This window comes from Filobasidium floriforme, assembly GCF_021052385.1.
Source record: "Filobasidium floriforme strain CBS 6241 chromosome Unknown HD553scaffold_6, whole genome shotgun sequence".
Lineage (NCBI taxonomy): Eukaryota > Fungi > Basidiomycota > Tremellomycetes > Filobasidiales > Filobasidiaceae > Filobasidium > Filobasidium floriforme.
The window spans coordinates 543,661-568,887 of NW_025763627.1; the positions used below are offsets into that span (position 1 = coordinate 543,661).

The 25,227-nt window shown below is 53.8% G+C and overlaps 10 protein-coding genes across 10 annotated transcripts; 6 read left to right on the top strand and 4 right to left on the bottom strand.

Annotated features, from left to right (window-relative positions):
* Window positions 1-989: 989 nt before the first annotated feature.
* HD553DRAFT_269638 (putative mitochondrial 54S ribosomal protein YmL38/YmL34) lies at window positions 990-1,665 on the top strand (the record flags this gene model as incomplete). The annotated part of the gene is made up of 4 exons (XM_046177624.1): window positions 990-1,016; window positions 1,081-1,162; window positions 1,247-1,424; window positions 1,497-1,665. 4 exons carry the CDS (start codon window positions 990-992, stop codon window positions 1,663-1,665), a joined length of 456 nt encoding a protein of 151 aa, XP_046038114.1.
* HD553DRAFT_307982 (uncharacterized protein) lies at window positions 1,630-2,757 on the bottom strand. Its single transcript, XM_046179490.1, has one exon. The coding sequence runs from the start codon at window positions 2,669-2,671 to the stop codon at window positions 2,069-2,071; it is 603 nt and encodes a 200-aa protein (XP_046038115.1). The 5' UTR covers window positions 2,672-2,757; the 3' UTR covers window positions 1,630-2,068.
* Window positions 2,758-2,905: 148 nt separating this feature from the next.
* HD553DRAFT_307984 (enolase) lies at window positions 2,906-5,633 on the bottom strand. The gene is made up of 11 exons (XM_046179491.1): window positions 5,458-5,633; window positions 5,275-5,329; window positions 5,151-5,162; window positions 4,545-5,060; window positions 4,306-4,474; window positions 4,137-4,239; window positions 3,867-4,054; window positions 3,686-3,726; window positions 3,500-3,616; window positions 3,413-3,431; window positions 2,906-3,343 (listed from the first exon to the last, which is right to left on the bottom strand). Exons 1-11 carry the CDS (start codon window positions 5,485-5,487, stop codon window positions 3,265-3,267), a joined length of 1,329 nt encoding a protein of 442 aa, XP_046038116.1. The 5' UTR covers window positions 5,488-5,633; the 3' UTR covers window positions 2,906-3,264.
* A 756-nt stretch (window positions 5,634-6,389) lies between these two features.
* HD553DRAFT_307987 (Alpha/Beta hydrolase protein) lies at window positions 6,390-8,410 on the bottom strand. Its single transcript, XM_046179492.1, has one exon. The coding sequence runs from the start codon at window positions 8,303-8,305 to the stop codon at window positions 6,467-6,469; it is 1,839 nt and encodes a 612-aa protein (XP_046038117.1). The 5' UTR covers window positions 8,306-8,410; the 3' UTR covers window positions 6,390-6,466.
* A 2,159-nt stretch (window positions 8,411-10,569) lies between these two features.
* Window positions 10,570-14,365, top strand: HD553DRAFT_196047 (chromatin assembly complex protein). Its single transcript, XM_046177062.1, has 10 exons — window positions 10,570-10,698; window positions 10,768-10,830; window positions 10,976-11,465; window positions 11,563-11,740; window positions 11,828-11,948; window positions 12,030-12,133; window positions 12,204-12,300; window positions 12,374-13,456; window positions 13,531-13,588; window positions 13,662-14,365. Exons 2-10 carry the CDS (start codon window positions 10,805-10,807, stop codon window positions 14,205-14,207), a joined length of 2,703 nt encoding a protein of 900 aa, XP_046038118.1. The 5' UTR covers window positions 10,570-10,698; window positions 10,768-10,804; the 3' UTR covers window positions 14,208-14,365.
* Window positions 14,366-14,564: 199 nt separating this feature from the next.
* HD553DRAFT_348853 (uncharacterized protein) lies at window positions 14,565-17,074 on the top strand. Its single transcript, XM_046183415.1, has 3 exons — window positions 14,565-15,513; window positions 15,594-16,567; window positions 16,652-17,074. Exons 1-3 carry the CDS (start codon window positions 14,738-14,740, stop codon window positions 16,903-16,905), a joined length of 2,004 nt encoding a protein of 667 aa, XP_046038119.1. The 5' UTR covers window positions 14,565-14,737; the 3' UTR covers window positions 16,906-17,074.
* Window positions 17,075-18,022: 948 nt separating this feature from the next.
* On the top strand, window positions 18,023-19,522 carry HD553DRAFT_263959 (NADP-dependent oxidoreductase domain-containing protein; the record flags this gene model as incomplete). Its single annotated transcript, XM_046177442.1, has 8 exons — window positions 18,023-18,083; window positions 18,193-18,278; window positions 18,419-18,500; window positions 18,588-18,633; window positions 18,740-18,789; window positions 18,884-19,005; window positions 19,078-19,322; window positions 19,393-19,522. Coding segments are annotated over 8 exons (822 nt in total), but the record flags the coding sequence as incomplete, so codon positions are not given.
* Window positions 19,523-19,603: 81 nt separating this feature from the next.
* On the top strand, window positions 19,604-20,760 carry HD553DRAFT_328254 (uncharacterized protein; the record flags this gene model as incomplete). The annotated part of the gene is made up of 5 exons (XM_046181860.1): window positions 19,604-19,723; window positions 19,792-20,105; window positions 20,178-20,446; window positions 20,519-20,618; window positions 20,679-20,760. 5 exons carry the CDS (start codon window positions 19,604-19,606, stop codon window positions 20,758-20,760), a joined length of 885 nt encoding a protein of 294 aa, XP_046038121.1.
* A 543-nt stretch (window positions 20,761-21,303) lies between these two features.
* On the top strand, window positions 21,304-22,407 carry HD553DRAFT_307993 (uncharacterized protein). Its single transcript, XM_046179493.1, has one exon. It carries the CDS (start codon window positions 21,391-21,393, stop codon window positions 22,336-22,338), a length of 948 nt encoding a protein of 315 aa, XP_046038122.1. The 5' UTR covers window positions 21,304-21,390; the 3' UTR covers window positions 22,339-22,407.
* A 242-nt stretch (window positions 22,408-22,649) lies between these two features.
* On the bottom strand, window positions 22,650-25,096 carry HD553DRAFT_348856 (uncharacterized protein; the record flags this gene model as incomplete). The annotated part of the gene is made up of 3 exons (XM_046183416.1): window positions 22,650-23,587; window positions 23,662-23,995; window positions 24,071-25,096. The coding sequence occupies 3 exons, from the start codon at window positions 25,094-25,096 to the stop codon at window positions 22,650-22,652; spliced, it is 2,298 nt and encodes a 765-aa protein (XP_046038123.1).
* Window positions 25,097-25,227: the final 131 nt, after the last annotated feature.

A 25,227-nucleotide genomic window follows, 5' to 3' on the forward strand; every position in this document is an offset into this window, starting at 1 on the left:
TTGAAGCTCTCCACAGCACGACCTTGTACTTCGAATCGGCGAGATTGTGATTGAGACTGAGGAGAAGTGACGCGTTGTTTCTTGCTAGGAGTACCGGCTCGTTCGGGAGACATCTGGGGAGGAGGTCTTTTGGCTGAGTCGAGGGAGGTGGATGTCGGAATCGAGGTCGAGGTGGGATTCGTCTTTTGGCGTTCTTCTCCGTTCGACATCGACAGTGCCGAATCGCTTTGTGACGAAACGGGTCCAGGAGAGAACCATCTCGAGAAACTCCTCTTCAATCCTCCCAACAGCCCATTCTGCCCGATTTGGTTTTGGTTGTCACTGCTATTCGAGGCATTCCCGTTCGACGGCCTCTCATACGGCTTCTTTTCGTGGTGCTGACGAGCGACCGAGTTGCTTCGAGAGGGTCCGATCAGGGACGAGGTAGGGGATGGTGACCGTGGCATCGAACAGATCCAGGTCCGATTCCTAGTCCTATTTCAAAGGGAGTATGGTCGGTCGAAGTGGAATGCGAAGGCGAAATGCCGATGCAGGTCGGTATATAATATGGTTGAAGTTGTTTGACCTTCCAAATTCTCTCTCTCTCTCCCCGGAGTACAAGTCGCGCGTCACGGGGGACCTCGACGTTCTTGGCGCTATGGACGCCAGGCTTGCAATAATGTATCACAACGCAACGACCTCTGATACTCGTTCAACACCGATGCCCCATATTGACTAGATGCATCGTGTAAACTGTCTGACCTTGTAAGATCGAGTCTGTCCCTGTCGTGATGAAGTTGTGACGCTACCATTAGCTATAGATGTACCGGTCGATCCATTTTCGACCTTGACTGCTTTCCCACGCGTGACTCTTAGCGCAAGATCGAAGAAGTTGAGCAAGTCGAAAGCAGAGAAGGAGCGAAGGAGGTTCATCCTTGACAACTTCATGGCATTTCGGATCCCCGAGAGTAATCACCATCTAGCGATAGCCTGCTACGACCACTGTCACCATGATCGGACTCAAAGGAACATTAAATGTGAGCCACCGACCCGACTTCATCTGTAATCGCTGTTTGTAGGCTGATCATCCACCTCCTGCAGGTCATCGACAACTCGGGCGCTCTGATCGCCGAATGCGTGAACGTCCTCAAAGCCAAGTCTGCCCGAGGGATGGCTACTGTCGGTGCGTCATCTTCTTGCCTATTGCTAACTCACCCAGCTCCTTTCGTACTGACTCCCTGATTCCCGGCCCTTATGGATGCTCTAGGCGACGAGATTGTCGTAGTAATCAACCGAGCCCGACCCATCTCTCAAGTCACCTCGGGTCCATCAGCAGCAGCCACGTCAGCGAGCAACATCCAAAAAGTCAGGCGGGGGGATCTCAGACGGGCGGTCATCGTACGGACGAGGTTTCCCCTGAGACGGGCTGATGGGCGGAATATCAAGTGGGTCTCGGGTTCCGGCTCTGGTTTCGATTCAAAGATCTGTCATTCGAAGCTGACCATGACCCATTCCAGGTTCGACGACAACGCTTGCGTACTACTGAACAACAAGGGAGACATGATCGGAACCCGAGTAAACGGGGTCGTTGCTGCCGAACTGCGCGAGGTGCAAGGCGGACCAGAGGGAAGTGGGGGAAGGTGGAGCAAGATCTTGAGTTTGGCTGGAAAGGTGAGTGACAGCTAGGGCTTGGTCTTCTCTTCTTCCTCTGTTCCACTGTACAAGGGGACTGAATCGAATGAGGAGCTAATAGGATCCCATGTTATGCTCACGTGCAGGTCGTATAGGCGGGGAAAGGCAAGGAGAGGACCGGATATCGCTGGTCTGTAAATTCTGTATCAACACTTCACCTCTTGAACCAGCATGTCATGGGGAGGATATCCAATCGTATCGATCGTATCGACATACGCACAACATTCACATCGTATCGCATTACAATATATGGCATGGTACTGCTCCAAGATTGATAACAGGGAAGATGGCAGTGTGGGAAGCGGCCACAAGTCGGTTGGGATGCAGTACAGGCAATTCAAGTTCGCATCAGGGATCTTTTGGTTGCAATCATCCCCAGACAGATAGACTATCGGGATCAATATGCCGTCAAAGTCGAACCGCCGCGCTGAGTAGTACTCTCTAAAGGGTCAACATCTCCGTCGTCACCAAAGAAAGAGTCGTGGCGTTTTAGTCCGTCAATCGGCTTGTGGTCGGTCAAGATCGAGCCAGTGCAGGAATCGGCGATCGAACGTTCCAGCTGGGCCGATGAATCTCCTGCAGTCAGCTTTTCTGCCCTTCCCATCATTTCACGTTCCATCGCTTCCGATTCCGCTTGCATCCAAGTCAAGCCATCGCTCGTGAACTTGTTGTCGAACCCGCGATAAGCATCGCTTTCCAAAACTGTCACTGGCTTGGCCCTCGCTTTTGCCGCCTCGGCTCGGATCATAAGCCACGTCGCAGCTTCCTTCAAAACAATGAGTTCACAAAGCGCCGCTTTCTGCTGGCCGTGGAATCCGGGTGTCGGTGGGTGTATCTTATACTCTTCGGTCTCGAAGTACTCGCACAGCTTGCGGGCTGTTTTCGAGTCGAGATCGTAGGTCACAAGCTGGTCCTTTCCATACTGACGTTCGCAGAGGCCGCCAAGTGGGATTCCTTCCCAGTGGCCTTCTAAATACGCAATAATGTTTTGAGATCGCATTTTGATGGTTGATGAGGATCGCTGGCAGCAGGTAGAGATAATCCAGAAATATCTGCTCACCAACTCTTGCCCCTGTATCAGCGTCCTGTGTTATATAAGGATGGCGCGACGATCCGCACAGCTTTTTTGGGTGATTGTGACCATGAAAGGAGTTCCTAACACCGTGCTACAGCCCTTCATCCCGAGTAGCCTGCACCTTCAGCGTCAAGTGACATCGCCATACGTCACTTGAAACGTCTCCTTTCAGTATTGCATCGAACCGTCAAACCCGACAATCGTAATCGCAAGCGCCAAGGCGGAGCTCGCCTTGACATCACTCAGGCCCTTCTTGATCGATCACTTTCATAGCAAAGGGGAAGCAAGGTGATGGATCAGGAACATGAATGGAGAGGCGATCTTCCGAGCCGTTTCGTATGACGGGAAGCTCGTTTGGTTGGGCAAGTATTATCCAGGTCGATACCAACCACATCGAAACGCCTACGTAAATGACATTCTATATTCTTTGTCTGGAACTAATCGCTCCACAATAGGCGCGATCAAGCATACAAGCAGCGAAACGTATCACACATACTAGTCGACTAGCACGGACGAATCTACTGCTTGAGGGCGGGGGCGGTGGTACCCTTGGAGAGACCCTGGGTACCGGAGTAGAAGGCGTTGGAGCCGAGTTCCCTGTGAGATCAGAGGGAGTTAGCAGCGGGTCAAGAAGGCGGCAGCGGGATCAGGTCAGAGTGAGCTTACTCCTCAATTTGAAGGAGACCTGGATCGGGTGGAAGAACAGCCTTCAGCAAATCGATCGGATGAGCGGGGAAGCCGAACATAACTCACGGTTGTACTTGGCGACTCGCTCGGACCTGCAGGGAGCACCAGTCTTGATCTCACCGGTCCTCAAGGCAACGGCCAAGTCGGCGATGTAGGTGGACTCGGTCTCACCGGACCTGTGGGCTGTGGGAGGGCGGAACGTGTCAGCTTGTGTGTTGTCGACCAAGACGATAAAAGTACGCTAAAACATACAGGTCATGATAGCCCATCCTGCGCTCTGAGAGAGCTGAACGCTGTTGGCCAAGAATCGCCATGAATATCAGCAAAGGTCGGAAAATTGATTCCTGCTCGGATATGCCCCAAGGGGCGCGGATGGAATTTGGCTCCATTCCTCACGCCTTTCGGAGACATTCTTCCTTTGCAGAGGACTCACGCCTGGATAGACTCGGAGATGGTTCCGATCTGGTTGATCTTGAGCAACAATCCGTTACAAGCCGTCTTCTCGATAGCGGTCTTGATCCTGGAGGTGTTGGTCACGGTCAAATCGTCACCGACGATCTGGATCTGCGAGTTCTTGGTGAAGTGCGACCACGCCTCCCAGTCGTCTTGGTCGAAGGGGTCCTACGAAGCGAGGCAGGGCAAAATTTCGAACGTGAAAGGTCAGCTATGGTTGTCGACGATGGAGATGGATCGTGAGACTCACCTCGATGGAGACAATCGGGTACTTCTCGATGAAGCTGTTGTAAAGAGCGGCGAGCTCCTCACCGGACAACCACTTGGACTTGTCCGAGTTCTCGTTCTTGAAGCTGAGAGCCCCGCAACGCGTCAGCCTCCGGTTACCTCGATCCACAATGACGACAAACTGTACTCACTCCAAGTCGTACTTGCCGTCCTTGTAGAACTCGGACGAAGCGACATCAAGGGCGATCGAGATCTTGCCCTCGTAACCGGCGGACTTAATGGCCTCCATCAAGAGCTCAAGGGATTCCTCGGGACCCGAGACGTTGGGGGCGAAACCACCCTCGTCACCGACGTTGGTGGCTAAAACGTCGAATGCAGGTCAGCATGGACGGTCTGTGAGAAGCCAAGACGATCAAGCCCGGATACTCACCATCGATTCCGTACTTCTTGTTGATGACCTTCTTGAGGTGGTGGTAGGTCTCGGAACCCATCTTCATGGCCTCGGTGAACGATTCGGCACCGGTGGGCAAGATCATGAACTCCTGGAAAGCCAAGGCGTTACCAGCGTGGGATCCTCCGTTGATGACGTTGAACGACGGGGTGGGCAAGGCGAAAGGAGCCTGGACGCCGGCGATCTCGGCCAAGTGCTGGTACAAGGGGACACCCTTCTGGGCGGCACCGGCCTCGCTGACGGCCATCGAGACACCGAGGATGGCGTTGGCTCCCAACTTGCCCTTGTTGGGGGTTCCGTCGAGCTTGATGAGGAGGTCGTCGATCTCCTTTTGCTGGGTGACCTCGAGACCCGACTCGATGAGGGCCTTGGCGATGATGTCGTTGACGTTCGAGACGGCCTTGGTGACACCCTTGCCCATGTAGGCGGACTTGTCACCATCCCTGAGCTCGACGGCCTCGTGGACACCGGTGGAGGCACCCGAGGGAACCTGGGCTGCGGTAGGGGAAGAAGGCGCAGAGAGGCAGGCAGCGAGATTTATCAGCAGTGGTCATTGTGGCGCGACTGTGTTCGACGTCGACTTACTTCGGAAAAGACCTGTAATGAGCAACGAAAGCCACGACACATGACGAGACGATGCGAGGGTTTAGTTTTGATACAACGCCTAGACCCGCATGTAGGCCAGGCCCCCTTTGAGTCTCGCACTCACCCTTCTCGGTGTGGAGGTCAACCTCGACGGTGGGGTTACCCCTGGAGTCGAAGATCTGCATCGCACAGACGAACAAACGAGTAGAACAAGATTATCGGGAGGTGATCAGCGTCCGACAGAAGATATGAGTACACGTTCGGTTCCCGTGGAGCTGAGGGTCTGGTGGTGGAAGTGTTGACCTACCTGACGAGCGAAAACCTTGGTGATGGCCATTTTTGTGTAGTGTTTGTGTTTTGGTTCTTTTGTTTGGTAGAACAGTAATGATCTGAGGAGAGAGAGAGACAGGGAAAGATGAGAGATAGGATAGGATATCTCGTCAAAGTCGATGTCACAACATTCCCCCCAACCGACCCCCACCCACCCGACGCAAGATGACTAGCTGACTAGAGCGTGGACTCGACGATGACCTTGTCATGCATGGCGTGGCATTCCCCTCGGATGCAAAATCCCCCTTGGAGGGTGGCCGGGAGGGTCTGTCAAGTCAAAAAAGTCGGAAGGGAAGGCACGGGATCAAGTCTGGAGATCCAATAGATCGTGTCGGATAAGCAAGTGACCAAGATGACTCGAGGGTACGCGAGGGTACGTAGCTGTATTCCCAAAAGGATGAGCATGATGCGAGATGACGACGACGGCGAGAACATGTATGACAATCGGGAGCGATCCCGCCTCGCTCTTTTGGAATGATCGAGCAATTCCTCTCCCCGCATGATTTTTCCTCTTCCCCACACACGCCTTGAAAAGCTGAAAAGTCGTTCTCACGGCCCGCTCAACGAGCCATCTTGCTTGCGATCTCCCTCAGAACGATGTGAACAGCAATAGTCCTCTGATCCTCTGACGTGTTGGTATACGATGAAGCCATATCATCTGGTGAAACGCAGCGTCTACTCCCGCTGATTCGTGTTCCGAAACAGCTCGGAACAACTAGAGCAGCGCAACCGAGAGGAGTTTCGCTGAATTTGTGGTCTTGTTCGGACGTGTTCGGATCAAACGACGATCGGCTCGGGCATCGTCGCGCTTCACCCTCGGGAATCGTTCAGATACAGCGGGCTTTCACTCATTTTACCGCCGTATATCTCCACTACCTAGTAGCTTAGTAGCTAGTGAACAGCGTAGGTTCCACGCATTGAATACAGTAAACATCGGTTCAAGACAAGATCAAGCTTAGGCGACGTCTACTCTACATGAAAGGACTCTACTCGCCCTTCATGAGGAACCTTCGACAAACGTCGTTCCAAAAGATGTCTTGACCCCAGATCTCGTCCACCTCCTTGGCGATCCTTAGAACCTCTCCCCTCCTCGTCCCCTTACCATAAGCCTGCTTCGTGTCCTGAGCCCTCCACCCGTTACTGTCAACAACGACCATCTTCTCCTCGTCATTCCCTTCACTTTCACTTCCGGTGAATGCTGGCAATCCTGCAGCCTCGCCTCCCGAACAAACATAATCAATCATCCTCTCCCTCCAGCCCTTAACGACCTTCTTGACCTCGGGAGAGAGGCGGTGTTCGTAGGCGCCGAGGAGAGCGACAACGTCCCAGGTATGTGTGGCGTATTTGCCGGGAGTGAGAGGGCCTTCGAACGGATTGCCGAGATCGAAAAGCTGCAAGACGGTCCTCGGTCCCGCTTGCTTACTCGACGACGAGGATCTGCGTTCGGCTCCCTGGGCTTCGGCGAGACAAGGCGCAAAGAAACCTAGGTCGCTCTCGAAGAGACAGATCTTCTTCAACGCCTCGTCATCTCCCTCCTCGTCTTTGCTCTCATCCAGGCCGTATAGGATGAGTAGCTCATTGGCTTCTTTCGGCTTGCCATGCTGTTGGACAAGGACGTCATGCAAAATCGAACGAAAAGCTTTGGCGTGGTTTTTACGATCCTGGTTGGAATGGATCATGGTGTACGAGATCCCGCCGTCAAAGCCGCACCAGCTGACGATCTGTTCTTCCACCCATCGACCGAACTTGGTGCCCTTTTCGTTGCCGCCGGTATCAACGTCACCGCGAAGCAACGCCATAGAGGGCGTCTCGTAAGGCATCATATCCGACCTCGAACAAGGCGCTCCGACCCAAGCTAGGTCCCTGAACCTGTCCTCCCATTCCTTGCCACCCCGTTTGATCTCTTCGACCAGATCATTGCTCGACCTTCCCTCGATCCCATCATCGTCTTTGCCTTCGCCGTTGTCACCGCCCATCGTCTTGCCTACCAGTTGCCTGAAATTCGTCTCATGTTCCTCGGGCGTCTTGGCTGGCATACACAACGGACTCCCGCTGAACATGATCGACCTTCGATAGGGTTTCCACCCCTCATTATCCTTGACGAGGTTATGCAGCGAAACGCTCTCCGCCCCGGCTGACTGTCCCATCAACGTAATGTTGTCCATGTCCCCTCCAAACCCGGGGACGTACTTGTGGATCCAGCGGAAGAGGGTCAGTTGGTCGTGCAGGCCGTTGTTAGGAGGAGAATTTGAAGGGGAGTGCATGAACCCGTGGGCGCCGAGCCGGTAGTTGGCAGCGATGAACAAGATCGGTCGAGGGGATTTGGTAGCTTCGTTACCATCTTCCAGGCCCTGTAACGCCTGAGTCATGAATGTGTTCGGGTTGTAGTACGATCGATCCCCTGAGCCCAAAAAGAACGCTCCTCCGTGCAAAAAGACGAGCACCGGGAGTTTCGCCTTAACCCCGGTCTTATTAACCTCGTCCAATTCAGGTCGAGGCAAGGTGATGGAAAGCTGTAGACATTCTGTCTCGGATTGCCATTCCCCTTCTCCCTCTTGGATCTCGTCTGTGGGCAACTGTAACCCTTGGGCATCCATCTTGGCAGAGCCGTGGGGCTGGACGCTCGAAGGTCCTGCTGTGGTAGCCACGTACGGTTTCGATCCGTTTCCTAAGCTATCACGCACGGTAGATCGGGCGAGTCGTTCAGGTATCTTTCCATAAGGTAAGTTTAGAAACCTGGCGAGGTGTGGATGAGTGGGCGGGACGAGATATTCGATCTGGCCCAGGTTCGGGTGGGTAAAGATGTTGTTATTGCTGGTGGACATGGTGATGAATCGGCGTGCTGTCCTGTGTGCGGTTCTGGTGTGATGAATGAACCTAGTGAGCCTGAGTATACGAAGGTTCTGAGTAGACCACGGTATGATAAGCACGTTTAGGACAGTCAGTGATCTGTGATGTATGTGACGGGTGTCGCTTGACGTCCCTTTCGATCGATCGCGCCATGTCTTGATTCGTCATCACGCTCATCTCCGATCATCGTATCAACAAGCCAAACTCTATTTGTTGAGCGGAAGGAAGAGGTCTTCCTATCCGTCACTGCTCATCGCTGACTTTTGAAGATCTGATACAAAAGCCACTCATATCCAGATTGGTACTGTCGAACAATAGGCATCGTGATACCCCACGGAGGCGGGAAGACGAACGCATCCCTTTTGGTATGCGCTGTAAATTGCACTTCCTCCTCGCGCTGCATCATTGCTGGAAGGATCGCCAGGCTCAGCTAGCTGAGGAACCGCGCGGACTGGTGCTTGCGTGTAATGATCCTTGAGAGCTTGGATGAGATTGAGATGACTTCATGTTCATGGCGATAACGAGTCGCGCCGGGAGGCGGGCGAGAGATTGCAAAAGAACCATTTTACTGCGCCGTGACCTGTACCTGGAAACTTCGAATCCCCCTTCAAGTCGCCTTGAAAGTACATAGCGGATTGCATCGCCCAAATCCAGCAAGTGGTGTGTATTGCCAACCCGACCATGACAGGATCTGCTTTTGTTTCGAGTTACGTCACGCAAATGAACCACTCATGTCGACGAGGAAAATGTCGAAAGCTTGACAAGGAGTGATCGGCGCAAATGATCCGCGGGATTGAAGTCATGCCGGTCCCCATTATTCGTTGCGATACCCGGAATGCTATCACGACGTAAGAGGCCTTGTCCGACGGCGCCATGCCATCTTGACACTGCCGCTGAATGGTTTTGGCTTTCATACTCGGATATCGATTTGATGTAATCGAAATTGGGAAAAGAAGGAGATAGGGAATGTCTTTTAGAACTGGACCGAGGCTCGGTAGGTGTGGGAGGTGGTAGGGTAGCATTGAGATCTCAGCAACGATGAGGTTCTGGCAGGTCCATCAAGCGTAGCCCAGGTATCCAGTACCGGTCGGAGGAGACTGCCTGCCAGAGATATGCTTGGCGCTTCGAACAGTAGCGGGACAAACGAGGCGCCGGAAGGCGACCGATTTTACCGCTACGGATCAGCCTATTGCACTCGAAAATCCATTGACCTTAAAGGCACCCGGCCATAGCTGCAAGCATGGAGATTACTCGTCTAATCATCTAGATTTGCCTCTTGCGCACTTTGTGTTTTTCCACGAGAATACGTCATATCAATCGCGTACTTCACAACCAACCCCGTGTCTTTGGTCAGTTGAATCTCTGCAGGACAAGTCATGCCTACCCTTGACTTAGCCTTTCTAATCACGGCTCGGTCCCCTGACTCGACCTGGTGATGCTGACACAGCAGAGAACTCCCCCATTTCGCTCAACAAGAACTCGAAGCATTTACAGGCGCTCCAGAATGACTACGCAATCACCATTACATGCTTTTAAAGTCACAACGGGATGACAGAGATTCGGTAGATCGCCCGTTCGTGTTGGGCATGCAATTGGCTATACCGACTGCGGCGCAAAGGTTCGTCTGAGCAGATACCCATGCGGTGCCGCTTCATGCAGGTCTCTTGTAGATCGTCGGCTTGAGCTTTTCCACTTGTCAACTTTTCGCATCTATCCCCGTGGATCTCGAGGGCACCTGGTTCTATATGACATTTCGCCACAGGAAAGCTCTGCAGCGCATGGCTTGCTTTGAAGAGGAAGTACGTAAAGGCCGAGCCGAAGGGAGGCACGCGAAGGGGGGAGGACGAGCGCGGAAGTATAATCTCAACCCCCGCTCGTGTGTGTGTGTGTACCTCGACCTCAAAGGGAGTAGCGGAGTGCGAGCTGGAGGCCTGGAGAGAGTCTCGCTGGGATCGTCACCGTCGTCGTCCTTCTAACACACAAAGGTAGCAGATCATCAGCACTTGCTATTTGCTACTTGTCAACCTCATACTCACGAAGCCTGCCTCCGCACCCTATACAACTAGCAACTAGCGTCTATTCGATTTCTCTGACGCGCTGACGCCGAGCTATTCACCTCGACCTTTCAACCTCCGAGCGCTAGGGGAGCAGGAAACCTCGACCAAGTCGTTTCTTTCGCATCCTCGTTCGACCGAATCCCGTCAACTTCCTCTGGTTACTCGCTGACGTACATAGGAAGCGAGCCGTCAAGAGCGTTTCCAACTTCTGGACGGACCACTGTGGCTGCGGTCATTCACTTAGCCAACTTCGCGGACTAGCCGAGGGTTTAGGATTTAGCCGAAGACATCCCTGAGCATCTTGCAAACTGGTACGTTCAGATTGTTACATTGCTCGAAAGCTTGTGACTTGAAGATCTAACGACCGGTCCGTAATACAGTTGACGACACTTCCGAGGTCGTAAACTCGATCCCGATATGCGGTCCAAAACCTTGGAAATCAGGCATGTCAACGGACTTCTCCCGTTAAATCTCCTTTGACAGCTAACCTTCTCCCTCACGACGTTCCATTGCCAACTCATCTCATATCATCTTGCTGCGTCTACGATCGCATGAAAATCATTTGAATATTCTTATTGAATTCTATAGCTGGCACGGCACCTCCCCCATCTTTGCAGCCGACTATCAACCCTGGAGCGCAGCTCAGCTTCGCAAAGTCCTTCCCTTTCCCAGTTCCAGCTCCGGGTCGGGATCCTCCGGGCTTGAACCTCCTTCCACTTCGACCTCGGCCTCGACCTCGATCCCGGGGTTGCCGAGCACTCCTTCTCGTAAACAAAAACAGCAAGATGTGGATGGAGATGTGGAGAACCTCGCGCCCGGAACGACTTCAGCGTCAACTCCCGTAGCGTCTTCATCCTCCACAAGCAACAACAACGCTGGAGATCAGGCCACGCCTACTCCAGGAAGGGGTCGTACAAGAGTCCGAGCTGGGTCCATCTCCGTCTCCGGGTCCGCAAGGGATGTCACGCCTACTCCTACTCAGAACCCTGCGAACGTGACGGCCTCGGCAGGAGGGTTCAATGCTTCTGCTACGAGAGTCTACAGGTTGGCGACCGCTGGGGCTGATAGTTGCGTTAGGGTGGGTCCAGGCGTCCTGTCTCCTTGAGACTCGGTGTGCGAGCCGAGTGGTACGACTACTGATACCTACCTCGTCTGCGCATATCGTCCGATGACAGATCTGGACCGTCCACCCAAACGTGACTCACGGTCCAAACATCAATGCCGCCACGGGCTTAGAGATCGCTCCTCATCCTCCCCGTGCGGTCTATGCGGCCTCGCTCAAGAGACATACGGGCGCTGTCAACGTCGTCAGGTGGAGCCCGACAGGACAGTATTTGGCTTCAGCCGGTGATGGTCAGTCGCATGTTGCTTAAATTTCGGTTTTTTCTTCTTGAAAGGAGCAGGACGACGGTCTGACAGTAAGACTTGTTTCATTTGTAGACGGGACGATCATCATCTGGCACCAGGTCGAAAGTCGGGCTGATATCGCCACGTTCGGGGAAGACGAGGAGGAAGAAAAAGCACACGAAAAGGAGTTTTGGAAGGAAAAGAGGATGATTGTGTGAGTCGGCTTGAATTGGGACAATGACGACGGACGAGCGCGATGACTGATCGATGGTCTCGGACGGACTGTATGACGTAGTGCTACAAAGCAGGCTATCTACGATCTGGCTTGGAGTCCTGATGGGAAATATATCATCACCGGGAGCACCGATAACCTTGCGCAAGTCTTCTCCGTCGTCGATGGCAAGTCCCAACTGCATTATATGGATCTTGAGTGAGCGCCCAGAACTTATGTGTTCCAATGCATTGGCAGGCTCGTGCGTGCATCAGATTCAAGATCATTCACACTTTGTGCAAGGCGTCGCATGGGATCCCCTCAACGAGTATCTTGCCACGCAGAGCAGCGATAGGTGAGATTGGCATGATGGCCCGGCGGCACGATTGGTCATGAAGCTGACAAGAGACATGCTGGCGACCCGACAGATCCGTCCAGGTACACTCGGTCAGTCATCGCAACAACACCTTGACCATCAGCCCCTTTGTCCGGGACCGCGCGGGTAGGGCGGGATCTCATATGAACATGGAGATTCGAAGCTCGAGACCGCCTTCGTTCAGCGCGCTTCGACCGTCTATGGGAAGAAGAGCGTCGACAGCGTCCGAGGCGGGTTCGGTCGTTACGCTTGCGTCGGAACTGCCCGAGAGTTCGTTCCCCATACAGGCTGCGTCATCGAGCACTCCGGTCCCCTCGACGCCATTGTCCAACATGAATCCGCCGACGAACATCCCTGGGTCGAGACGATCGTCGTTCTCTTCGGCCGCCGCCAACTCGCCCTTGCTCACTGCCACGACGGGGCTTCGAGCGGGACGGTCACCTTCGCCTGCCCCGTTGCCAGCGATCCGACCGAGCACAAGCATGCCATTGACGACGCAATCGATGAACCAAAAGTTGTACCGGGACGAGTTGGCCACCAACTTTTTCAGACGGTTGACATTCGCTCCGGATGGCAGTCTCTTGCTGACCCCAGCGGGACAGATCGAAGAGTCTATCTTCCCGACTCCCTTCATTCCGGACGGTGGTGATAGGGACAAGGTGCCCGGACCCAAATCGAGCGATACTTCGAAACCGAACGATGCGTCCAAGTCGACCGTGTACATTTACGCCCGGTCCAATCTCAATCGACCACCCATCGCCCACCTTCCGGGCCATCAGAGTACTACGGTCGCTGTCCGTTTCTCACCCATCTTTTACGAGTTACGAAACATCACGGGTCCACCCGCGGAACCGAAAAAGATCATTCTCGACAAGAAGAACCCGGATCCAGTTCAGGTCAGTCTGAATATGCCGCCGCCGCCACCTCCTTCTGCGGCCGGAGCTACCGTCAAGGAAAAGATCGGTCCTGTTGCCGGATCATCTCAGCCGCAACAGGCCGGGATCTTCGCCCTGCCCTACAGGCTCATGTTCGCCGTGGCGGCACAGGACTCGGTCTTGTTGTATGATACGCAACAATCGGGTCCGATCGCCATCTTCAAAGGGTTACACTATTCGGCGTTTACAGATGTAGCTTGGTGAGTCTAAACCAAGAGGCCTGGGTCTGCATTGACAAGTGGCACAGCGGTGCTAACAGTCGCGTGATATCTAGGTCGCCCACAGGAGACTCTTTGTTGCTGACATCATCTGACGGTTACTGCTCCATTGTGGTGAGTACATCGGTGCAAAGATCAGTTCGCATTCCCCACTCACGCTCTTCTGTTTCTTGCCTTGTCATCACAGGTCTTCGACACGGCCGAACTTGGACCGTTGCACGCCACTCAACAACATCATCGTCAACTACAAGCCATTGCGCAATCACACTCCACACCGGCACTGTCGGGAGGAACGTTCTCGCACCCCCCATCGCCTGCTCCCTCCAACTCGCTGCCCACTCCGTATACTTCGAGCTCGAGGATGGAGAGGGAGACTTCGGTTAGCAGTACCGGATTCCCCTCTGCTCCGGGGTCGGTATCCGCGACACCTTCACCGTTCATCACCAAAGCCGAACCTCTCAAGCTGCCGGAGAACAGGAGCGCAAGTAACGGGCCGCGTGAGATTTACGGCCTACCAACCGGGAACGTACCTGTCAGTCGACCACCCAGCTCGGTAGCTTCTTCCGGAATCGAAGAGGTGTCGGCAAGCGAATTCAAGAGCAAGGCAGAGGGGAAGAACGGAGGTGCAAAGGACGGATTGGGAGGCAAACGATCGGCTGAAGACGAGGTCGAGCTGGTAGAGGGTGACTCGAAGCAAAAGAAGCGAAGGATCGACCTCACCAAAGGATCGTGAAGATCCGCGTTTTGAAACGCTCCAGACGTGCTACGAGCATATATATATAATGTTTTCCGATCTCCGCGTGGAAGAGTGACGCGGGATCGGTGGGCGGCTGAATTCGATTGATATATTTCATGCATCATTCTATAGCAATATAGCAATCACCTGCGAAGGGCAAAGGGTAGGGGTTGCATGATCCTGCATGAGCTGCTTGCTGCTTGCGTTTGTCTCGCGTTTCGCAGTCGCGGCCGCTGCTGCTGCTCTGTGAATTTGTATCCGCTCATCATGTGCCGGCCGATGACTGCTAAGTTGCAGTTGCGGTCATACAAGGTTAGGGGGGGGGAGAGGGGGTTGATGCACGTTTGTGGGATGGGACAGCAACCGTTTAGACAGCCAACGACTAGCATCGGATACCATTGATAACACACCAGAATCGGACAGCAGGAACTGTATAAGAACACACCCATCCCATGAAGACATAAAGCTACGACAAGTCAAACACGGTTCACTCGGCCTCAGCAGATAATAACACTACCAACCCAATCATGCCGACGTTTCAGCCTTCCGAACGAGATCGGCCTTACGATGCTCCATACTCGACATCGGGTGACCACCTTGAAGAGGAGGATCCTACCGATGAACCCATATCTACGTCCAGACCCACCGTGTCATCCTCGGAAAAACACTCTGTACTTGACGAACTCCTACCCCTGCCTACCACCACCCTCGAGTCATCCTCTACCTCCCCATCCTATTTGTCCACCCACCTGAACCTCCTCCACTCTCTACGTCGGGTAACGAGCCTCTCTATCATCATCGGCTTCGTTCTCGGGATCGCTTATATCGCATCGACTTCCCCCGCCGTGGACGGGTCGATAAGAAGGGCAGAGACCGCCTGGGGGAGGTTCACGAGGTTACATGGAAAGGTGTTCGAGGATGTGGGCAGCGATCGGGTAAAGGGGGATAGTGGGATGCAGGTCGAGGTCGGATCCGAGGTAGGGCAAAGCGAAGGAGACGGAGCTGTGCAAGGAATCACGCAAGGGACCTTGGGAGACGAACTGAACGATGAGGGGATGAGCGTAGAAGAATACGTATGGGGGGATTCAGATCCTATTGTTGACGAACCCGGTCTCGACCTAGACCTGAGCGAGGAGGGTGACGGTGATAGTAAAGGGAAAGAGGATGAGAACTCGGTCGGAGGAAGGGATTGGGCGAGGTATACGTTCCTGAGGACGTTGGGAGATGGGCACGTGGATACGAGTGTACCGGGAAAGAGGGTCATTTTCGTCGGAGACGTGCATGGAATGTATGACAGTTTACAGTGAGTGCCGTCTTCCTATCGGGATGACACACTGCTCAAGCTGACGAACGCGATCATATTGTCATCGTTCTTGTCTGTAGAAAACTGTTGACCAAGATCCAGTACGACGCCTCGAAAGACTTCCTCATCCACGTCGGCGACCTCGTGGCCAAAGGGCCCGATCCGCTCAAAGTCTTAAAGTTCATGCGCAAGAACAGAGTACGGGGTGTGAGGGGCAACCACGATGAAAAGGTCGTCGAATGGAGGAATTGGATGGTCTGGGCGGGAACCAAGGAGGCGGAGAGAAGGAGGGCTGAACGAGGGGAAGAAGTGTCGAGCGACGATATCCAGGACGACGACGATCCGGATTCGGCGACATGGCGACAATTTGTCAAGTCCATGGACTGGCAATACGGTGCCGACCCTAAACGACTCCACTCGGCGCTATCCACCTCGAACCTCCCGTTCCCCAAATCCTGGGAATGGCGGTCGGAACATTGGAAGATCGCCAGGGACATGAACAAGAAGGAATACGACTACCTCGTCTCCCTCCCCCTCGCCCTCCATATCCCTTCTATTCACTCCGTCGTTGTGCACGCGGGGTTACTGGGGAGGGACCCGACGAAATTGGCTGATGCGGCCGACCAACCATACTCGAACCTTTTTGACGAGGTCACCGAGACCGACCCCAAGGCGGCGCCGATGTCGAGGCACCAAGCCGAGCTCGACGTGTTTACCAAGATCAAACAGAACCGCCGACCCTACACCTTGATGAACATTCGGTCTGTGCTCAAGGACGGTCGGGTGACCAAGAAGAGCAACAAGGGAACCCCGTGGTCGGACATCTGGCAGCAGGAACAAGCGAGGTGTGCAGGGCCCGGGAGGTGGGCTTTGGGCGAGGTCGCAGAGGACGAGGATGAGACGGTCGGGGTGGAACATGCTGGCGTGGAAATGGTCGAGGATATGGAGAGCAGGGGTCTAGAGGTGGGGTTAGAGAAAAGGAAGAAACACGTGGTATTGGAGAGTCTGCCTCGGTTGAATTGTTCCCCGTTGACCGTCATCTACGGGCATGCCGGTCAGTACACAAGCGGTCGCTCTCGTTCCATCCGAATGATCTTGGCTGACACTCGGTCTTCACTCTTACTTGTCACCTTTGCAGCCGGTCGAGGACTGGACATCAAGCAATTTAGTAAAGGACTCGATTCGGGTTGCGTCTACGGTCATCGGATGACGGCGCTGGTCCTGGGTGATCTGACCGGGCTGGGCGTCGATTCCGAATCCAACTTGAATCAGACTCAACCTGAGACCGAAGATGCAGTCACCGAGCAGGGCCTGGGGAAGAAAGGACGAAAGGTGAGAGTAGGGAATCAGAAGGGAATGTTGGTCGACGTTGGGTGTCCGAAAGAGGCGTAGCGTCATGGCGACACTTGATCATCGATGCCGAGCCGGTCAACTCCCCGTTTTCCCACGTTTTTGTCTGTATTTAGATGTGTGCCGCTTGATCTATTGTAGCCCCTCGTTGTAAAATAGCATAGCATTGTCATCTACGTATCTACGTCATTACTATCCTTTGCAGAAATATTGCGTGGACGGGTCTTTGATCTTTGACCTGACTGAACATGTAATCTTTTGTGTGCGCATGTGTGCAGGCGTTTCAGAACTTCTTGCACCTTTCTTTCTTTTGTTGTATCTGTGCGAAGCGGGGGCGGTCGGTCAGTCGCGGCTGGTCGCTGGAGCTGGTCGTTAGTGCGGGAAGGGACAGGTTTCCGGGAATGGGAACCGGCAGGGAGGAGGAGCAACGGCGGGAGTTTTTGCTTGGTTGGTATTGAGCGAGTCGATCTTTTGGAGACAGACGTACTACTACGAGAGAGGGGGTCGTTGGAGCGAAATAGTATACGTGGACTATCCCGCCGGAACGGCGACTGCAGTAGTGAGTGACGAGGAGCGCGAGGAGGTCGTTCGTCGATGGCGTACTTTTTCCTTGTCTCGACGCAGAACGGGATCAGATGCACGAGAAAGGTTCTGTCCCTCTCCCCCCTCCCCCCCCCCCCCGCCTCATGCCGTGCCCGCTTCTCGGCACCCGGCGATCGACAACACACACATCCACCCAAGTACCCAAGTCAAAGAATTTGACGATGATGATGAAGCAAAGCAGGCAAGCAAAGCTCGTCGCCATATCATCAACCCCACCCAGGTTGAAAAGTCGTCGTCCCACTCCATTCATCCGAGGGAAACATATACCCCATACCTGCATCTAGCCAACTGCTCGAGATCGCCAGCCGATACCAACTGCTCGAGATCATCGCACTCGCAATTCTTTCGGGTTTTCGCCTCTCTCGTACGATCGACGGTTCAATCTTCTTGTTCCTTATCAGCAGCACGCGATCGAACTTGCATTCGAGGACCACACTACCTCGACTTTAACGTCTCATAACATCAAACTAGCTGCCACCAGGCCACTAGCCACTAGCCACTAGATAGATCATCGCATCGCTGAACCGGTATCATCATGTCGAGCTCCTCGTCCTCATCACTTCCCTTTATCACGCTGAATGACGGTCGATCGATCCCTGCGATCGCCTACGGACTTGGTGAGTTGGACATGCGCCATCATTTTCTTCATCTCCGCTCTTGGCAATTGCCCCTTCTCCAGATCGTCGCAAGCTGACTGGTTTCACCCACCTCTCGCTCGATGTATAGGGACGGCCAATTATGGCAAACCATCTTCGGAATTGGTCGAAATGGCAATCAACGAAGCGGGATATAGGCATATAGATTGTGCACAGGTACGTCCTCCATCCTAATCTTCTGAGTTATGGCCATCATCTCGCGGTGACACATTCGCTGACGATCTGTGAAATCCCGATATCTGTCTCGCTCTTTCGATTAAATACTATAATCTCCCGGACCACTTTCATCACGGCAGATGTACGAAAACTCGGAATCCGTCGGCCAAGCTTGGACTTCGACTGGGCTGAAACGGGAGGAGCTGGTTCTGACAACCAAACGTGAGTCGCGATAGACCATGAGCTTTGCCCTTAGTGCATGAAGATCGCCGGCTAAATTGTTGCCATGTGTGGGGTATCGCTTGATAGTCTCTGGGTCAGATCCTCGGGCGGGACTCGAGGCCGAGCTGAGATTGTGGGTCTGACGTGCTCTTCTCGGATTGGCATCATCGACCATGAGGACTTTTGGATCGATGAGCAGAGTAGTCGCGGGAAAGGCACTGACATGGGTTCCTTACCAGGCTTCGCACGAACTACGTCGACTTGTGGTTGATCCATACGCCAAAGGTGAGTCTTCTTCTCTTCTATATGTCCTCACAATAACTTCCAAACGCTGATTCGCATGGCGCCCATTTCGCCTTTGCAACGTTTGCAGTCCGTCAAAGAGATCGGTTATGGAAAAGCATGGAGCTTGATGGAGGACGTCCTGAAGGAGGGCAAGACGAGGTCGATCGGAGTGTCAAATTACATGATAGATGAGATGACGGAGATGCTCGAAACCGCCAAGGTGAGTCAAATTATCAGGTGGATTACTCCTTTACACGGCTGGGGATACTTACCACCCGTCTTCGCAATGCAGGTCACCCCCGCTGCGAACCAGATCGAGTTCCACCCTTACTGTTACCCCTACCTCGAATCCCTCGTTAGGCTCTGTCATGAGCGTGGGATCACGATCGAGTGCTACGGACCTTTGTCACCGATCACCAAAGGGAAAGGAGGTCCTCTGGATCCCGTCTTGCAAAAGATCGCTGGGCAGACAGGGTTGAACGAAGGTCAGGTCTTGTTGAAATGGGCCAAGCAGGTGTCGCGAGGGGTCATCGTTACGTGAGTACCATGACGGCTGATGTTTTGAAAGTCGGCGACGCTTATGTGAATATGACCGAATATATTGCAGCACGTCGACTAAAGCCGATAGACTGAAAGAACATTTGGCTGCTCTTCAAGCGCCCGAGCTCACGTCCGAACAGGTGGACGAGATCACCCAGGCAGGTCGGACGTCACCTCAGAGGTTCTTCAAGGGTGTTCTTCTCCAGCCCGAGCAGAAGCCCGCCGAGAAGAAGTCGCCGTCAACCAAGTCCAAGGGGCTTCCTCTGGGTAGCACCTTGATGCTCGTCGCTCTGTTCTTGTTGCTCCTGCCCTTGGCTATGGCTTCGCCCGCGATGCTGTTTGGGCGCGATGGGCTCGGGTACGCCGACCCCGCTGACAACGGGGGCAAGCTGTTGACCGTGAGTGTATCCGGAGCTGTTTCCGACTCACATGGAGCTGATCACATTCGTCATTTCCACCCGTCTAGATCGCCCAAAATACCTGGCCTGAGGGTCTCGGTGAACCCCTGAACGCGATCATCTCGACCAACTCGGACCCCAGGGTTCTGGTCGACTCGGCAGACAACGGAGGATTTCTGAATTACATGCTCGCTCAAAACTTGGGGGAAGAATGCTTCGGACAAGCCTTGGGGACACCTCAAGAGGCCAATCTGGGGGACGGGCAGGGAAACAAGAACGAGGTCCAAGTGTTGAGGTGGAACTATGGCGATATCTACATTGGGACGTGTATGGAGACCTTCAAGGGTGGTTTGCATGCTCGTTACTGGTACCAGAACACTACGTGAGTCATCAGGGGGTTTCCTATATCATCCGTTGGTGACGTTGAAGCTCAATCACGATTGCTATCACCTAGTGGCGCGATCTTCCTCGCCGTGTCGGAAGAGAAGGGGCTCGATTACAACCACGACATCATCTACAACGGCTATAACCTCGGACGAGACTGGTTTGTGGGTAACGCTACCAACCAGGACTCTTTGATCCCTACCGTGCTCGAGACGGTCAACGGGACGTGGTACTCGGGCGTCACCAATCAGACGACATACTCGGGCGACAAGACGTTCAACAACTATACGTACCACACTGATGTTCAGTATGTTAGTGGTCTGTTGCCGAATAGCAGTGGTGAGTCTTGAACGATCGATCTGTCGGCGGCTTTTCGACCAGGGGCTGATAGGGGTTTTACTACCTTCGCAGACGGTGTCAATCACGCCGACAAGATGTCTGTGCCGGGAATGCCTGCCGTCGATGGCTTGGTCGCCGTCCTGACCGTATCCATCACAGCGACGCCGCAAGAGTGAGTCGATCCTTCTACTGTGATACGCGCGTCGCAGCGCTGACCCATGGCCTTCCATAGCTTTGCGAACGCCGCCGTAAAACTCGGCATGCCCGCGCTCGGCCTGCTCATGACCGCGGTGGCCATCATCTTGACCCTGTGATCGTTACTCTCACTAGAATAGAGCTCGAGGAATTGGGAATAACCCGAAGCCCTCCCCGCCTATGATGAAGAAAAGAACCTTGACGCCATGACGAGGACCAGGACGACAACTGACGAGAGGACGAGAGACAGCGAAGAAAATACCCACAAACACAAAAAATATCGACTATAGAAGTTTGCCGCTAGGTGACTGCATTTCTCCGCTTTATAGAGCATATTACTACACTGTATCAAATTATCCTTCCCGTACGACTAGGCGTTTGTTCTGCTTGCTATCAATCACTGTCTCATCTTGCTCCCTTGACCGATGTGCTCGCGCCCTCTTTGCCCTGACGCACCTTGTCCGCGATGATGTATCGATGAGCCCTTTCCTGGTTTCACCTCGGGTTTGATTCCGCATCTGGTCACGAGAGAAATGACGTGGCTTCTAGCGCGTCGGGCCCGTTATTGGCCGAGAACTGACAATGACCGAGGCGTGCAAGGATGGATCGACTCTTGCTCTTGGCGAGTGGGGAAGTGGGAGGAGTGGGAGAGTGCAAAAGGTATATAATCTCAGCTGCTGTTAGCTCTCACCGTCGATCATTTCTCTTCACCATCAAGAATCAATCTTCATTCCCAGGTCTACCAAGCTATGCTCGCACACATGACGCCATTCCCAAACGACGACAAGCTCGCTCCTCCGCCAGATTACGATTCGCTCACCCTGAACGACGATCTGGATCATGCTTCGCCGACTCTCCTCAACAACTACAGAGAGAATGCTGAGGCTGGTCCTTCCGACCCCGCTGCCCAACCTCTCATCCCCGTCTTCGGAAACGCCGTCGCGGCAGACTACCGCCTTTCCCTCGATTTCCACTACGAGAGTACCCTCTCTACCAACCTCGTCATTCGAGAGACCACGAACGGTAGGGACTTCTACCACGTCCAGGTGTCCGAGTGGAATTGGGGGAACCCGGATGTGATCCTTCGTAGACGGACGAGAGCGGGCGTGGTGGTCGGCTCGGCCGAGTTTAGGTGGGGAAGGGACATTCAAATCCGGCTGGGCGGGAGGGGGATCAAGGGCGATCCGGAGGGGGAAACGAGGGGAGCGGTGATGACGAACGATTCTCGATGGTTGACGCACAACAAGTACACACTCGTCATCCCATCAATTGGACCCTCTGTCACGGGAACGTCGAGCAAGGAGAAGGACAAATTGGTGACTCCAGGAGGTCGAACGCTAATCTTTACCCGAACGCAATCCGACAAAGACGGGATCGTCGGCGTACAACAGAAGTTAGCTTTTCAGCACTACAAAGTACAAGACGCCACTACTGGCAAGGTACTGGCCATGTGGACGGAGAGACGCATCATCGACGTAGTGATCAAGGGCACCTTGCGGCTCGTCACACAGGACCAGGCGTCGTCGTTGGCAGGACCGATCGGTGTAGGCGAAAGAAGGATGATGGACGAAAAGTGGGAAGCTGGAGGCAACGCAGGCGAGGATCACGACGAAGACGGTTTGAATCAGGAAGAGATTGATTGGATCGTCCTCGCCTTTGCGAGTCTGGCGGAAAAGACCAGGAGAAGAAGGGAATGAAGGACGAAGCCCGATAATCCGTGTATATATTTTATGTAGAATCATGAAAATCTGATAAATTAGGTTCGGAACTTGTAAATTAGGGACACGTAGTCCAGACAAAGACAACGGCGAGAATTATAATACGGTCGACATCACGAGATTTCGACCCCGCTTCGTGTATATAGGGGTACTGAAAAGAAACATTAGCTGTAGCGAAGCGAGCTTGAAATGGCTGCAATCCATGGGGCGGTCGGGATGACATATGGGGTGGAGAATCTGTGTATGTTCTTGCGTGTATATGTTGGGGGTTTGATATTGCTCTACTCGTCTTAGAGGGGAACCTGATCGGCATCAGACCCAAAGGGTGTAGAACTCGGATCTAGTCGGGAAGACGGTCCAGCGGCATCGTTATCGTAGGATGAAGGTGCAGCCCTACCGGTCCTGATGCGGTTCTGAGCAAGCCAATGGTTGACCTGCGCAGTGACGGTGGGACGCGAAGGCCCCCCCGCCGAATGTGTTTCATGGTACTGCTGAAGCTGATCGATCGGCAGGCTATGCTGTTGAGGCAATGTGCCATAAGAAGGCGCCCTCGCTGGCTCGGCTCCACCATAAGACTGATGGGTCGGGTGATCGAGCTCGCTTTTCAACCTCTTATCGGATCGATCGACTTCCTCGTCTTCCCTTTTCCTCTTATCTCCGCAACCGAGGGCTTCGCATTCCGGCGTCGGGAGCGTCTCAGCAGGTTCGTCTTCACTTTCCTCTGAGCTGGACCTCTCATGGTATCGGACCTCTTCTTCGTTTTGGAGAGTCATCATAGGAGATCCGTTCTGTCCGGGGCGCTTCTGCTTTTCCTCGCCTTCCATGCCGCTCAAGGTGATGTCTCCGTTGACCGTTCCCCATGTGCTGCTCGCATCGACCATCAGCGGATAGACATGTCCGTGCTGGTTGTTTCTATCTTCATCGGGACCAGGAAAAGGACCCGCCGGATTCAGTCTGGCTCCAAAGCTCGTATAGATCTCCCAGACATCTTGAATCGCCCATCCCAAAGGTCCGTAGATCGGATGCTGGAACCAGCACCGCTCCTTGAGAAACTCGACGATCTTACTCCAGGGAGATTCGGACTCGGTGGTAGTGATGAGTTTCGCGAGGTGTTCCATGTCATTGGCTGACACCGGGGGGTACCATTGTCCCGAGGCTTGAGCTCCACGAAGAGAATGGAAGCAGTCATGACAGACCAGCCGAGAGTTATTATCGACGAATCCAAAGGCTGATAGTTCAGGCGGTGAGAGAGTAGGCGGGGTTAATTCAAGCGATCAGTGCGGCAAGAGCCCGAATACGTACGTCTAGTACTCCTGATATCGCATTCCTCAATTGTGCCGCGTTTGCATTGGTGGCAAGGCTTTCGTTGACTCTTGTCGTACGTGACTTCCATCTCGGCCCTCCACTGCTGATTCCCCATGCCAATGCGCTTCCAACCCTCCGACTTGATTTCGAGGTTCTTCCTCGCCCGTTGTCTGTCAGAATGACATGCGTGACAGACGCCAGGGTGGACTCGTAGCGGATCGGGGTATCCGGCAGTACCGGGGATCTTGTAGTCATTGCAACCGGCCCAGCAGGGGAAGAAGTGGGCGATCTCGGTGGCAAGGGTCTCGTGAAACGCGTACTGTGCTTCGCGCTGAATGCAGAGATGCGGGCCAAAGAGAAAGGTCAGGTTGAAGCCTAACTGTGCGGTCTCAACGTTCAGGCTCACCTCCAGCTCCATGTAGGCCATGGTCTGGACCCCCGTTCGGATTCGCCAGTCGTCGATAGTGTAATGCAGGGGACACTGTATACCGACGACATCGGTCCAGTTCAACCCGGCCGGGACGATGAACTGGTCGGGGTGTCTCCACCATTTGGCGAGGGACTGAGCGTCTGGCAGGTAAAATAGTGCGAGAAAGCCGCTATCGTCCTTCGCATCGGGACAACCGGGAGTGCAACAACGTCTGCCGCTCTTCGCGAGTTTATTGAGCACCTGCGGGATTTCCTTGAGTTTGAAAGCGATACCGGTAGATCTCTTCACCAGCCTTCGTAACTTCCGGAAGCCGCGGTTCCAGTGATCTTCAGGCTCTGTATACCCATACTGGTACCGGGCCTCTAGGCGTCCTATCTCTGACTTCCATAGCAGATCATGCGCCAGGTCTCCGAGGTCAGCATACCCGGCTGCTAGAATGTCGTCGTCATCGCTTTGATCTTCAGACCGCTCTCCAACGGTAGCCAAGTCCGCCGCCCTTCCGTCGTTGTCCCACACGAAGTCCGGCAAGGTATCGAGTAAGGCTTTCATCTCGATCTCTACCAACGCTCGAGACTCGTCGTGCGTATATTTCTTACGCAACCGCCAATATCGCTGGATAATGATCCGCTGTTGGAACAGCGGCACGTTAACGAATGGTTGGTATTTATCAGGCAGGATGAGTCCCAAGCCTCGTTGCTGACGACGATTATTGATCGCGTCGGGAAGTACCAGCTTGAGATGGCTCCACGAAGTGATCTGGTGTTCCTCTCGAGGAGCATAGTACACGAGGTTTGTCATCAACCGGTATCTTTGTTTGTCATGGTGACCAGAGGTGACGAGTTCGAATTCAGGTTCGCCAATGTGTCGGCGATAGCCAGCCAGAAGAACCTCGGGTTGAGGGACCTTGTTATCGAAGTGATCGATGATAATGTCGAGCAGTTCGTTCCGCCAGCGGGACAGCTGGCTTACCGTGAAGTTGCGGTGATCGAATTCTCGGGCCATGATGCTGACAAAGAAGTGACTCAGCAGGTTGATTGGTATCACGGATGTGTGAGTATTGGATGTCGAATCTCGAATCTTTTGATTAGAAAACAGCGAGATGAGGTCGGTTTGTATCGATGGAGGTGTGGGAG